This window comes from Tigriopus californicus, chromosome 2 (assembly GCF_007210705.1).
Source record: "Tigriopus californicus strain San Diego chromosome 2, Tcal_SD_v2.1, whole genome shotgun sequence".
Classification (NCBI taxonomy): Eukaryota; Metazoa; Arthropoda; class Copepoda; order Harpacticoida; family Harpacticidae; genus Tigriopus; species Tigriopus californicus.
Genome location: NC_081441.1, coordinates 13,630,827 through 13,645,826, shown reverse-complemented (window position 1 = coordinate 13,645,826; position 15,000 = coordinate 13,630,827). Strand labels below are relative to the sequence as shown.

Below are 15,000 nucleotides of genomic sequence, written 5' to 3'. Positions count from 1 at the left end.
ACATGCACCAAGAATTTCTGCTCCCACTCCCCGGGCTTATTTTGCCATATTTGCGGCAAAATGTTCGTAGAACCACAGTTTCTAAAAGAACATCTCCATCGTCATGGAGCGGAAAAGCTTCAAAAAACGCGAGACTACTATTGCACTTTTTGCCCGGTGACGTGCACCTCCGAAGCGCATTTGCAACGCCACGTGGATCGGGAGCACGCTAGTACGGAGATGGATATGAATTTTACCCTCCATGAAAACTGCCTGAGTTGTGAGGCCATGTATAAATCGTATTTGCAAAATAAGGCGACACTTTCAATTCCCGACGAAGAATTGGCATTTAAGTGTCCACATTGTTGTACGATCTTGTTTGCACACCAGAAACACGCCCCGCGATATCTAAAGAATCACGTGAACAAGTTCCATTGGGACGAGAGTGTGAACGATTTCACCCTGAAGGGACTAAGCCCTGAGGAGTACAAGGTTCGGTCCCGAGTTGATCCCGACTTATTCACGTGCGACTTTTGTGGCGTCAAAAGCGACTCCAGAGAAGATCACAACGAGCATTTGGCCCTTTGCCCTGCGAATACGTCCACCTCCAAGCCTGGTTACATGTGCGATACTTGCGGTCTAATCGCCGGAACCGCCAGACTGCTCAAACACCATCTGAATACGTCCCACAATAAACCCAAGGAAGAGAAAGTCCTTAAAGTCATAGGTCGGAAATCGAAAACTCAAACCAAAGCGGCATCAGATGGTGGCGAATGGTTAGAGGAATCTTCTTCTGAGACATCAGCTCAAGGCAAGCGCAAACGAGGACGACCTCCCAAGAACAAAAATCTTCAATCCCAACGCCAAGGAACGGGTGGTTCGAGGGTGTCCAAAAAGTCTACAAACCCGCTTAGAGTGGAGTGTGAAGAGTGTCCCATGGATTTCAAGCGTGAAGAGGACATGCTGGCTCATTCGGTGATCCATAAGGGTAAGATCATGTGCCCCATTCACAACATCATGTTCAAACTGGAAGCCGAGGTGTTTCAGCACGTGAACCAGGCGGATCCGAAAGACAAGTTCGCCAAATTGGTGTGTTGCATGTGTGGAGATAGTTTTAAACACATGTGTATCTACATGAAACACCTTCGGCGACATCTGAACATCTCCCCCTATGATTGCCCTTTGTGTGGCAAAGGCTTTCGCGTGTATGACACTCTTCAAAGTCACTTGGCCCGAGTGCACGGCCAGGGAAATGAAGATAAAAGCACCAGATGGTTTCATTGTGATCAGTGCTCAAAGTCATTCCTCACCAGAGGCCACCTTAGGGAACACATCTTGGGCATGCACGATAAATCCGAGATGTTCTATTGTCCAGCATGTAGCAAGACCTTTCAAACCAAGAAACGTGTTCAAAGACACATTTATGTGGCTCACAAAGACATCAAGGAACAATACACCACCCATAGAAAACTGGAGGTGTTTGATACGCAATAGTGATCATTGATAGCCGAATAAGATTCGTCCGCTCTCTTCAAATTGCCTTGTCAAAGTAATGCCCATATATTTTTGGACTCATTAAATTTTTAAGGATATGATTTTGTCGCTTTCAAGTCGCTCATTACGTCTTAACGAAAAAGATCTTAGCAGTGGTGCTACAGTAAGAACAGTCATAACATATTTTTGTCTCTAACTTTGAGAATAAGCAGAATGGCTTTCTTCATCTTTTGCATTTTTTATAATCTTGACTGATTTTCTGGCAGACGTGAGGTGTTCCTAAGCAAATGCATGAAGCGCCATCGATCTCGTTATGGGTCTGATGTTCTCTAACAATCTTCATATCACTTTGTATTTATACTCCTATGAATGTCACACTAGTCCTAGATCTTTTTTTCGCTCAATCACAAAGCCAGGCCACTGAGTCATTGGGCGAGACCGAGAAGAGTTTAACGTTGCTGGGACCCGCTTTGAAAATGTCGCATAGCTTCAATTTGGTGACCCGAAACTCATCGCCGCCCTCACGTGGGCGAGGTTCCGATTTTTGAAGTGCTAGAATGAAGTCCTTGTGTTCTTGTGGTAGAAGCAAACACGTCATGGGGCTTTGTGCATGGCCATCGATTCTCTCGATGGCGACACCACCCAATCTGAGAGGATGTTCCTTGTCCGCGTGAAATATCGACACATTTCCATTCGATTTTAGAAGGACCAAGTGATCTCCCCAGAACTTAATGGCCTTCATTTCCTCTCCTCTCACTTGGTATTGGTTCGGGAGAAGACTCGAGCCTCTGTGGGAGAGAAGTAGAGCATTATTTTGGCCGTAGCAAATCAAATTAGTCCCTAGACCCAAGGCTAGATCTCCTAATGGAATATCAGAGTTGATTTTCATCCTCTGGGGAATCAGACTCAGATCATGACCCCAGAGAAAGATCTCTCTTTCAGACGTTTGAATGGCAATTTTGTGGCTCAAACAGGCGATGGACAACACTTCGTCGCCCAGGAGAGCTTCCACGATTTTCGGTCGGATCACGTCCTCAAGGTCGCCATGTCCCAAACAACCGGATGCACCTTTACCCACCGTGAAGAGAATCCCTCGGTCTGAAATAAGGCAGATGAACGTACCCGCCCCAGCCACTTGACGAATGTGAATACCGTTAAGCCCTTCCAGAAAGACCATCCGGTTGATCGGACTTCTTGATATATGACGAGGATCCTTGTGTGCTCTCCAATCGAGCACTTGACCTTCCGAGGTAACACTAAGAACCCTCGATTGGGATAGTGCCAAAATCTGGATCACCTCCACTCTTTGAAGGATGCCTCTCTGTGCCAAATCATAGTCTCCACGTTGCCGTACTTCAGCACCATCATCATCAGTTTCAGAGGAGCTCTGAACAACATATGACATCACCTGGTCCTCTCCAGACAGTTGTCCATGGGCGTTCCACATTTGAGAGTAGATTGCCACATACTTCTTGGGTTCTCTGGAGAAAGGTGAGGTACTCCTCTTGTGAAGTAAAGGCGACAAGATGTGTGGAGAGATCACGAAATCGTCCGGTTTGGTCATGGACAGGGGTCTCGGTGGTCTTGCAGTACACGGCAAAGCTCCCAAAGATGTGGGAATACGGTAAAGCGTCGGGGCCAACCATGGGTGAGCCATCAGCATACCAAGGGTTGGACGCTGAATGGGGTCCACGGCCAATAGTGAGCCCAAGAAGTCCCTCAAACTAGTAGAGTAATGGCTTGGAATGGGATTGAATTTGCCGCGCATTATTTTTAAGACCAACGCAGGCAGGGTTGGCGCTTCGAAAGCGCGCTTTAACGTACACATTTCGTACAAGATGCAACCCAGAGCCCAGACGTCGCTCTTCTGGTTGTAGGCTTTCCCTTCACAAAGTTCGGGTGAAATGTAGCAAGGCGTGCCCACCACGGTGAAGGCCTTACTTTTTGAAGTCAATATCTTGCTGATGCCAAAGTCGCCGATTTTGATGTGGTCCATCGTTTTGGTCAGAAAGATATTTTGCGTTTTAAGATCGCGGTGAAGGATCTGCCGACAGTGGACCATTTTCATGGGCATGATGATTTGGGCAAACAAATGGGCGATCTCGGCCTCTTCCATGTATTCCTCCGCGTTGGCTTGCTTCTCAATGAGGTCATGGAGCGTTCCGCCCGCTGCAAACTCCATGACAATCATCATGGCTTGATCTTGAATGAAGTTCTCATAATATTCAATAATGTTCGGATGGTCCAAAAGAGCCAGGATTCGGACCTCGTTCATGGTGGCCAAGCGGTCATTCTTGGTCATACCCTCGACAGGTATTTCCTTGATAATCACGGCCTTTCCATCGATAAGTCGTTTACACAAATACACCGTTCCAAATGCACCCCGTCCCACTACCCTTATTCTTTGATAATTGTCCATGACTTATCGTGTCCCAATTTGAGAGCCCCAGAACTTTTCGTTGGCCTTGGCTTGCTTCACTGTGGGATCTGTGTCTAGGATGTACTCCACCAAACGTCTGACGGCTAGACTGAAATTGCTCCCATCTCTGGCAGAAGTCTCCATCCAAGTTAATAATCCATTTTCTTGAACATAGGAGCTGTATTTCTGTCTGGGCACCTTCAACTCCGGGAGATCACTTTTGTTGGCCAACAAAATGATGGGCATGGCTCGATTTGCCTCGTCCAAAGACCCATTCGAGGTGCTTCCTTGCTGCAATCAAGAGAGAAAGCATTTGATCAGATTAAGTCAAATCTCATGAATGCATCTCTCCATTAGGGTTAATGAAGCAGTAATCAAATTGCTTGTGGCGTTATTTGTTCACCTAGATTATATTTCATGATAGGGCAATAATTTTGCTTGTTGGAAAACCAATGCCAATGTTTTGTTTTAAGGGTTCTGAAAACGAAAATTCACCTTCTTCCTCAATTACTCTGAAATATTGATCATAGAAGGATAACATTCCTAACAACTAGTCATGTTGATTTGACAAAGTGAAGTGAAGTTTACCATCCCACCATCATTTACGAGAGAGCGAATAATTTTTTTTTCATATGTAAGAGAAAGCACTTAGAATGAAAGAGGTGTAATGTGTCTCTCCCTGTACAGTATGTGTTTCATCCAGGTCTTTTCAGGAGTAATAATCCCATTTAGTGTAGAAACTGTCCATCGAATCAATTTAGTTTTCCTTTCTTGTGGGTTTATTAACGGCTAACTTACGGCTAATTTAGATTCACCACTGTAGTATTCCGCAAAATGCGACTGAAAATTAGAAGAATATATTCAAAATCCCAGTTATTTTTTTTATTGATATGATATTTGATTCACCAACGAACTACAGTTGATAGATGTGGCTGGCTAGATTAGGCGAGATCTGGATTTTGATAAGACATAAGTAGATCTTCAGGAGTTCCTTGATAAATTGAGCAGATTTCACCTTCCGTGCCTTTGGTAAAAATGAGTAGAAACTTGCATTCCTCGTAAAAGTGCAGGTGTGAGTACTAGCTTCTATTCCAAAATTCTAAATTGCCAATATTTCACGGCCATTTTTTCGCAAAAATTTAAAATCTCTGATATAACAGAGAGGAACAGTACTTCATAGTTGCATCAAAGAAGAATGCCGTTTTGCCTATAAAATTATTGTTACTGATTGCTGAAGGCATGCTACAATAACACGAAAGGTCGTAAAGGAAAAGCAGGGTTAGAAATTGTCAAATTATATGCTTTCCTGGTAGGAGTTTGAAAAGCTTTACCAACTTTCAACTGGACATGCTCAACGAACTTTCCATTATCTTGGAGGACTACACCTAAATCTTATATAAGTGAGACCTGCTCAGTATATTTCCCTCCATTATCTCCTAGTGGAGTGTTTAATGGAATCGAACCAAAGGTCTTTTTACAGTTCCTTTTCCGAAAATTGTTGTAATGTTGTTTAATGTAATTTTGTTCCGACTCATTCGAACGAGTCGTAGACTAGCTCCTTCACTCTGTGTACTTTACATTAACAACATAGTAGCCATTACTTATGCCCCATCTATTTGATGGAGCTTATAAATTAACACTTATGAATGAAAATCTATCAGGTTGATCCTAATGAAGCATCCTCAAGTTAACATTTCACATTTTGAGTTTGACTTGTATCAGACCAGCTCGACCTCTATCCAAAATGCGAATCCGAGATAAAGCTCTGTGGAAAGTTGTGTCACTCCCACAAATCTAGCAATACTTTCTGCTGAACACAAGCCCACCCCTATTGGCCGGCTTTAGCCAAAGCAAACGATCCAGTCATTAGTCCGCTGACTCCCTGAATTCGCAAGTACACTTTTAGAATAAAATATGTTATTGTTCATAAAAGCAGATCACTTAATACTCTGGAACTAGCTTGATGAAAGAAAAAAATATCTGAATTGCCATTTCTCTCTTTTTAGAGCTCTAATCCGATGGGCCCAGGATTAAACCAAACTTTTAAAGTGAGTCGACACTTGCATTTGGAAATAGTGCTCATCTGACTTTGTTTAGTTCCGTACTATGGCCGCACATCACATAAAACATATGTATTGGTCAGCTTTTTTCTCCCCTGGGAAAAGGAAAGTGGTTCCATTTTTCAAGAAGTACTTTGAGCTGAAAGATCAGGGACTGGTGGGAAAATTTCGTGTTGTGAGTGAGTGTCGGCCTTCCCGGCTCTAGCTTATATTTTAGCATGTTGACCAAGCCTGCAAAAATCTTTTCGCTTGAACGGAAATGGGACCATCAAGAAACCTTGACCGCAAAAGCTAAGCAAGGCCAAGGAATCAGCTATCAGGACCAAAATGTAGAATCATAATCATGAACAAATGTTTTATTGGGTCACGTATCAGGATTTAATTTTGCTCGCACAAATTCAACTATCAAGTTCATGGCAACGGTTTTATTTCAAACTGGAACTCCAGATATTTAACTGTCGTAATGTTGTTTGAAACTCTTATCATCAACCACTCTCTAATGAATCTCTGGACCAAAACCAGATACCACTTCATCAAAGTGGATCCTTGACAGAAGAGGTCATTTCAGCTCAACAAATGAACAGACTTGAAGGTTTTGTTTTACTCCCAAACGAGCTACGGAAATCGGGACCCAATTGCACAGCCTCTGAAGGTTGAGTTATTGGCATTCTCGTCTTAAGGAGGCTTGTTCCACTTCACTACTTCTCGGTAAATAGTACTGTTGCTTTAGGAGACAAGCTAGATCTAAGGTTCCAATAAATCTTTCCTCTTAAGGCGCTAGAAAGTCTCTAAGATTAACCTGAGGGTTTAAGTGTCTAGATTGTAGAAATTGGTGACACTCCAGCATCTGTTGTCTTCGGTAGAGGCCTTAGAGAAGAATTCAAGTAAGAGCTAGCTCTGATTTGGTACCTGATCGTGATTCCAGGAAAGATTTCCAATTCTTGGTTGATTCTATTTGCCACTGAGTATTTTTCTTCCATGTGTGCTTCATAGTGCTGTGAAGAGTCCTTTGAGTTTCTGAGTTTTTGCCGGACTCGCCCGAGTATGGACTCTATTCCAGAAGATGAACAAAAAAAGACTCATCTTACGTTTACCAAGCTAAGCAAGACTAATCAAATCATCATTCAAGGGCTGTTTTTCTTACATGGTCAATTCATGACGGAGTATAGCCCGTTTCTGACGAAATTTTAAGAAAAAAAATGAAAAATTCCTTTTAAAGATAAAAAAAAGAGCCAATGCCTCCAAACTTGAGTAAAAGACAAGACCGGACTCACTCCAGCAATAGTACCTTCTCTTTTTCTGCGCATGTATGTACACTTTTTGAAAGGCAAATTTAATCATGTTCTCCTATGGGAATAATGAATAATTTGTGCTTTTTTTATCATCTTAAACTTTCCCCATTCCAATGTTATGTCAATAATCTACCATAAACGTAGTGTTTTCAACAATATACAATCATGTGAGGTTGGCCTACAATATGTATCATTAGTTGAGATAATCTCGCTATTAGATCGTAATGCAGGAATGTGAGTGTCTCCCACGTCCCTCTTTAACTTTTCAGTCTATTAGAGTTCGGTCTTTTTTCTTCTTTTTTTGACTTTCAATCACCTGAAATTGAGAATTCAAGCGAAACAAAACAACGATTGAGCAAAAAACTGGATCTAAGTTTGCCCGGTTGGATTGAGTGTTAGAATAAAAACCGCCACTACCTTATTTTGAGTCTTCCATTTCCTCGCTGCCCTTTGATTGATCAGGAACTCTAGAGAAGGAAACGACACGGCTTTCCCTGACCGCCAACTTAGGCCATTGCGTTGAATCAAGACATTAACTCCAGTATGAATAAAACAAGATTTATCCGTACTGCATAGTACATTAAGGTGTTTTTAATTAAATAATGATCTCCTTGATATACAACTCCGTCCATATACTAAATATTTCTAAATTATTCTTGAAAGTCAGAAGAATAATGAACATCAAAATTAATCAAAAAACAATCAAATTGTTTTTTGATTGAAATTGGTGAAATATTGTATTAAAATTGGCTCAAAAACACACATAGATAGAAAAATCATCAAGAGTCATTTTATTAAATGATGGGTAATGTAACACTGACAAAATATAAAAAAAGGTTTAGAATAAGCTATAAAAGTGCATGTACATAAATGTTAACATATTAGAATATCTTGGGATGGACAATTGATAATTTTGTCTAAACCGCACACATTTGACAAAAAACATCAGGCGGCATTGGTGAGAAATGAATGAGTTATCTTTTTGTAGAGTTTAAAATTTCTACTTATTAGGAAGTTTTGCATAAAAGGCAGGCATTATTTAAGGGGCACAAAGAAATATCAAAGTACAGTAGACTAGATCTCAATTTGCACTTTGGACTCCGATAAAATTGTTTTTTCTTGCAAAAGCATCCAAAATACCAAAATAGTCAAATAAAACGGTTCCATATCTCTTAAAATTATTATTTCATGATTATGAAGCATCCAAATTACCGGTGCCGGCGCATGTAGGTGTGATGCAAATGTAAAATATTCCTATTTAGGCTAATGAAGGTCGTGAGACTCAAAACTTTTTTTGAGGAGGTTTCCCAAAAGCAATTGTCTGAAACTTTCGGAAAGTCAAATTTTGCGTAATAACAAACACTTCGCCGCAAACATGTCGCCGAACAGGTTGCCGTCAAATCTTTGTCACGCGGATCCTTGGCTGGGAGAGCCAGGCGGCCATTGCTAGGGGACATGGGCGTCCACAAGAACTCCGTCTTACAAGGCCTGGAAGGCTTACCAGGCCTGTGGGACAACTGACTACGCTCCCAAGCTGGCAGGCCAAGGGCAAGGACCGGGTGGAGAAAGAAGGATGAGATCTTGAAATTTTCCGATTTTTTCGCGAATCTGTGATAATGCGTCACACAAACAATAAAAAGTAGTGCAAATTATAAATCAAACCACGCTCTACAATTTTTTATTTTATTAAATTCTTCTGCCGACCTTGCGTTCAGCTTGTACAGCTCCGTCTTCAGCAGCACGCAAGTAAGCTAGAGCATGGTCTAACGAGTGGGCCAACGTGTTACTCCGTCTCGTGTCGTACACGCGCTGTAACTTCGCGGCACACTTGTAGGTGTAAGTGTTAGCTAACTCATAAACCAAAATGAAATGAATCCGTTCAACACCAATGACAAAACATTTTTTAGTATTGCCGGCAAGAAGCATCACGCACCCTATATGCGCCGCACGCCGGTAAGTTTTAAAGAACAATATGTAGCTCAGTAGCTACAGTTAATGTCTACTGTTTGGATTGAGGGCGCAATTCCTAGGTGAGAACCATAGATCATAACAAATGCGTCAAAAATTACTTGAAATTTGGTCAAGATGTGTCTGAAACAAGAATTTTCTAACAAAAAAATATTTTTGGCAAAAGATAAAGAATTTATTGATGTGTTTGGAGGGAGCAAAACTCTGTTTTATCAAGAAAACCTAATTAGCACTTTTCAGTTGTTGTAATTTAAGACATGGTTTAAAGTCAATTTTTAGTTTATCTGAAATGCTGGTGGTTTTAAGCAAGCACATACATCAATGGTTAACGAAATGATAATTAGTCCACATATTTTTTCAGATAATTACGCCAAATACACGGACATTCAAAAAATTTCAGGCGCAAAGTTTAAGGCTCTTATTGCGGGAAAGGTTTGGTGGATCACAAAAAAGGTGGCGTTTCCTTGCTTTAGTGTCCTTGGATTGATCTGCAAATAACTCGATGCTCCGGTTATCACGCGCATGTTTTTGTTGCCATAAATATTTTTGTATCGAACCCTGAAACGCAGCGTATTTACTAGTGCGGCTCCAAAAAATGCAATTCAAATTCATAAATTGCTATGAAAGTAGTAGAGACAAAAGCCAATAAGTCGAATGTATCATTGAAAAAAGGGCCACTATTCAAATTAAAATAATCATAGGAAGACTTATTTTCAAATGCATGTACAGTATAGCAGGCGGCAAATTCACAGGGGGAGAACCACATTAGATATTAAATAAGTTTCTTTTGAGCCAACAGTGTTTCCGTCCCAATTAATTTTCAATATCTTTTTTGTCCTAAAAATTAAGGAATTAAAACACCCTAGAAATAAGAGGAACCGAATGTCAAGCTATAGTTGGCCAATAAACAGCGAGTAACCAGAAGACAAAGGTAAAGTATTCGCAGCAAATTATTGTAGCAAAATATTAAATGAACGTCCGTCATGAAAGGTTTTGCTAAAAGCCAAAATAGTCTAGCCAATCGACCCAAGGACAAAATCCACACCAAATGAAAGCATTGAAGAAAAAACAACCTTTTAATTTTTAACCATTTTGAATATGAGGAAAACACACAAAGCGGAAATCTGATAACATGTCAGGAAGTGCAAAATGTGCAAAATGGATGCAGACAACTTGAAAACAAGGGAGGATAATTATACTTGCACGTTTTGGAGACATCCTCCAGATGATTTCAGTACCAACAGCGAAAATTAATGAGTCGTTCTTTTTGAACCAATTTTGTCCTTCATAACCGCTAAATGAAAACAATAGAAAAAGTTCCTGCGATGGCTTCAAGGCCAAGCCAGCGTTTTTTTACAAACGACCTGGCTTACTTTTTTGATTTCAAACACTGCAAGATTTTGATAAGCAATTACACCACCCTATGGAAATAGTGATCTTGCCGTAAAAAGGTCCTGCTCCTAAAGGTTCTTTTCATTCGTCCTGTTTCTCTTAATATGGCTGACATGATAAACTCCATGATGTGGAGTGGGGCTTTCTTTTGCAATTTGACGTCTTTGTTCATAGCCTATTATATCTTTCACACAAATTCCTTATCAATAGCTGACGCTTCTTTTGTCCTCTCTCAATGTGAATTATTGTAGTCGTTGAAAAGAGAAAGCAAGGACTAACAATCTATTTGTAGTCTATAAAAGTCCACTTAATCTGGTTTGTTTGTTTGGTTGCAAAGCTGCACCTGTTCCTCTAAAAAAGTACTGCGAAAAAATTTTTTTTTGTTTTCCCGAGCCAAATCGGAAACCCAAACTTTTTTTCCCTGGGTTTTTTGGAAACATTTGTCACTCAGCCAGCTTAGGGCGTTCTCGAACGTTCTGGCCTTGGAAAAGATCAACACATCAACGCTCGCGTGGGCAATACTTATAGAATGGTCCGGGTCAGGCCTCCGTATCTTTCAGTGGCAGAGCCACATCCAAAGTTTGAATACTTCACCAACAGCGGCCATCCAGTTCGCACCTCGTTCTCACCTTGAAAGGCTGTGTCGATCGAGACCTTGTAGTGCAATGGATTCAATTTGATATGAAGTGTATCGTATCGCATAATGAGTGAATCTTCCCAACTTCCAAGATCACCAGGATTACCAGCTTCAGAAGATTTCCTGCTTTAATGAATTCCGAATAAATCTCGTCCGAAGTTTCATTTTGTTGGCCCTCTTGGTCCTGTCGTGCCGATGCCTAATGAACACTGAGTGTGGGACCTTTAATCCGGTCTTGGAATTCGTGACCCCTCTTGCTGGAGTTAGTCTCAGGGTGAGCACAAGAAAGGCACGTTGGTTTGGGGGCCCAAAGAATGAATAATTAATTGACTGGGGCAGACGCTTGCTCGGAAGTCGAACCCAACATCAAGGTGAATTGTTGAAGCTCAACAGGCAGTTTTGGGAACAAGGTTGTTGGGGCTAGAGATTGGGCTCAACTTCACGAAATGATTAATTTTCAAGGCGCAGAAGAGGTTATACATACGCGAGCTTTTGAGCTCAAGTGTTCGAAAACTCAATTCTCAAGATCTTTTGTGATTGTAAACGCTTCGATACAGCAGCCTTGGAATCCCCGCGAATCCTGGTCCTTTACTTTGTGGTTCCATGGGAATCTTCAAACCCAGTAAGAAAGTTCGTGTATGATGGCCTTTGAATGGGATTACGAGTTCCTATCAAGCAGGTATAAATGTAAGTAGTGCACATGGAATGGACCTAACTTCTAGCCAGAAAGACCTCGACTAGATTTCGAACAGAGCAATTGGGAATGATCGGAAATCGACTTGTCGCGCTCGTCGAATGGATTCGAGAATTGGATAGATCATTTGTATCATTCATCATCGAGCCCGTTTGCCAAATTCCCCATTCCTCCCAAGAGAAAAGATATTTCGGTCATTTGTTACGACGGGTTTTCTTGGCCAAAAAAACACATTTCAAAAGCTGACTCAAGAACCTATCTGTTATTTTTTTTTTTTGCTGGACAAATGATCTCCATTCTGTTATCCACCGTCCACCACGAGTGCTTTAATCTCATGAATCAGAGGCGTTAATTTTGGGCGATGCGAGATCCTCCAGAAAAAAGCACCACTAAAACCGATTAAAAGCTAAACCACATCCCTTTTGACGTGGGTTTCAAACCCTTAGAGCTGATGACATACTCATTTATTATTCATTTCTAGGCGAGTTAAATTCAGTTTGAAAGCACTGCAAAGGAATAGCTCCTGTGGGCACGTGGACGTCATGGCATTTGTGAAGTCGTCCGCCTCATCTTTAATAAGAATGGAGGACAAGCCTTGGGTCTTGAACTGTTTCAATCAGTTTTGATGGCCGCGATCAACCAAGAGGATGTGCCCCTATGCGCAGAATACAGGCCACGGCTCCCAAGGCCCCTGCATTTTTTGTCGAACTTTGCTCCAAGGCCACGATGCAGCCAATTCTTGTACAATTCGCGGGATGAAGACTCGACAATATGGCGACTTCAGAGGCAAGGCTTGACAACAACGAAATTGGGCAGTTCATCAGATTGTGGATTCTTCCGACTCCACGGAGTCATGGCCGCAATCCCCCGGAATTCCACTCCGCAGCACTTGAAATCCGTTTGCAGAATGTCCAAAACTGAAATTGAAAAATAGGTAGAACGGTAAGAGCTGCCGGTTCCCTCAATTTGAACAGAATCGACGCGCAAATATTTGGCTCCTTCACTTCATGCCATACGTGAAATCATATTGTCCGGTAGATGCAAATGAACACGAAGAATATGGTTCACTCTTATCACTTGGGCTTCTCTAGCCAAGTACTGTACGGTTGGGAGGCATCTCAATCTTTCACCACAGAATATTGTTCCAATTTCATAATGCATGCATTGCGTGCGTGCAAAGCGTGATTGCATTTCAAGTCTTCAACGCTCCATTCAACTCAGCTAGATTTGCATAAGATTCTCTGGTGACAAAGGAGGCAAGTGAAGGCCCTAAATCTGGGTCCCCCATGGGCAAGACAGAAAACAAGCTGATTCACTTTTGTTCGTTTCGTTCTTCTCCTTGACGACAGCACCCAATTTATGGCCTTCCAAACAAATGTCCTTTGCATGCTCCTCTCGCTCTAATGAGAATATTATTGATGGAGCATGGGATTCATCACTTCCAAGATGCCAAGCCACACTTGTCTGAACGGAACAACGCCTCACTACGCTCGTGAATGCCAGAATGATCATCACTCAGGGTCTTAACCAGAATGCCATTAGACTTTGGCACCTCATACTAACAAACGTTCACATGGCATCCCAAGCAAAGATTCCCAATTCTTTATTTCAAAAGATACTTCTTACTACTTGAGTCACTTACCCTTAGTGACGCCTTGGTTTTTGACCGGATCATAGTTGTCCATTGAGCTCTTCATCTTTCGGGCTATGGAACGCAACAAACTTATCTTCACGAGCCATGGCGAAGGCACCAACACCGCATGGCAATTTTCCAGACATGAGCACGATGGTCAAGGCACGGAAAAGGCCAACAGGGCACAGTAATCCTCCTCGTATGGAACGCAATACAACCCTTGGGAGTAAAACGGAACAAATTTGAAAATTTAAATTAGCTGGTCCTTTAGAGTGCAGTGCAGTGCAGTAAGGCCTTTGTTCGGATCTTCAGGGATTTCGGTGAGAAAAGATTTAAAGTTGAGGGTTCTCGGGCATGGGAGCACATCAAATTTCATCTCAGTTCTGAGAAGAGAAGAGGCTTTGAGGCTAAGGTGGCTTTATCTTAAATTGCAAAGAGCTGAGGAAAGCTTTTTGAGTATGGTTCTCTCAAGGTCGCTTTTAATTTCCAACGAGTAGCTTTGTCTGACTAAAGTCATGATCATTCTAATGCTTCAAGTTGCAAAGTTTTCAATATGTTCCTCGGCCTTTTTGCAGTCGGTCGTCTGCTTCTCTGCTATTATGGGCCAAATTCCTGCCAAGTTTTTGCTCCCTTTTGAAGTCTGGCGCGACCTTTGTCCATTTTCCTTTGATCCTCCAAACAATATTTCCACACAAAGAGCCCCAAAATATACGGCAATATGCATTTGTTGGAGCCCCATTTCACATGAATATTATATATTCTTGCGCGTCCAATTCTCTAAAGCATCAAATGATCTGAAACTAGATCTAACAGGCACATTTTCCACTCTCCGCTCGCATGGGGATCGCTTTTAAGAGCTCGGGAGTGGTGCTTAGTCATCCTAGCTTTTTTTGAATAGGATATTATCTTTTTAGTGCTGAATTAAAAAGTTTGCCCGCAAAATGGCAGACCCGGCAGGAAAAACGATTGCAACCGATTCGCACTTAGAACGTTCTGTACATGCCGCAAAAGATATTGTTGCAGGAAGTGAAGAGGGCCAAATGAGTGGCCTCTTTGTTTAGCGCAGATGTAGTATCATTGCTACAAATCAACGATGGAGTCAATAATCATGTACAAAAGAATATAAGCTAAATTATAAACTGAGTTTTTGCTTGAGAAGGCACTCAAGGACTATTCCTTCCAACGGGAAAGAGAGAATGAACAAAGCCCCAAAAAGGTATTTCAGAACTTCTTCGCAATTGGTTTATAGCATGTTTGAACGGATTCGGGTTTTGAACCATTGTTTAGGTGCACCCCGTAATTTCAAAATATCAAAACCATTCGTGGCAATCTTTAGCTGACAAAGAGCATGATAAAACTGCAATACCGGAGCAAGTAAAAAAAAGGATCTCCAATCAAACTATTTAAAAACGAAACACAACAACTCGGCAAT

At 41.6% G+C, this 15,000-nt stretch overlaps 3 protein-coding genes across 5 annotated transcripts in view; 1 reads left to right on the top strand and 2 right to left on the bottom strand.

The window, feature by feature from the left end:
- Window positions 1-60: 60 nt before the first annotated feature.
- Window positions 61-1,473, top strand: LOC131893352 (zinc finger protein 425-like). The gene has a single exon (XM_059243349.1). The coding sequence runs from the start codon at window positions 61-63 to the stop codon at window positions 1,471-1,473; it is 1,413 nt and encodes a 470-aa protein (XP_059099332.1).
- A 227-nt stretch (window positions 1,474-1,700) lies between these two features.
- Window positions 1,701-3,892, bottom strand: LOC131892403 (serine/threonine-protein kinase Nek8-like). Of its 2 annotated transcripts, none has more exons than XM_059242264.1 (2): window positions 2,626-3,892; window positions 1,701-2,571 (listed from the first exon to the last, which is right to left on the bottom strand). In XM_059242264.1, exons 1-2 carry the CDS (start codon window positions 3,890-3,892, stop codon window positions 1,874-1,876), a joined length of 1,965 nt encoding a protein of 654 aa, XP_059098247.1. In that variant the 3' UTR covers window positions 1,701-1,873. The 2 variants fall into 2 exon arrangements, with proteins under 2 accessions (XP_059098247.1, XP_059098254.1); XM_059242271.1 differs by having other exon boundaries at window positions 2,075-2,261; window positions 2,596-3,892.
- A 3-nt stretch (window positions 3,893-3,895) lies between these two features.
- LOC131892477 (ras-related protein Rab-32B-like) overlaps window positions 3,896-15,000 on the bottom strand; it is a 17,190-nt gene continuing 6,085 nt past the window's right edge. For both annotated transcript variants that reach the window (XM_059242335.1, XM_059242336.1), the window contains one exon: window positions 3,896-4,183. In XM_059242335.1, the coding sequence (XP_059098318.1) occupies window positions 3,896-4,183 (288 nt within the window). The remainder of the gene's footprint in view (window positions 4,184-15,000) is intronic.

What these genes read in the sequence shown, in the direction of transcription:
- LOC131893352 (XM_059243349.1), top strand. Translation starts at nt 61, where the DNA reads ATGTTCGTAGAACCACAGTTTCTAAAAGAACATCTCCATCGTCATGGA.
- LOC131892403 (XM_059242264.1), bottom strand. Translation starts at nt 3,892, where the DNA reads ATGGACAATTATCAAAGAATAAGGGTAGTGGGACGGGGTGCATTTGGA. An exon ending in CTTTCTGGAAGGGCTTAACG is followed by an intron (nt 2,572 to 2,625) that starts GTATTCACATTC and finishes GCCTTATTTCAG; the next exon opens with ACCGAGGGATTCTCTTCACG.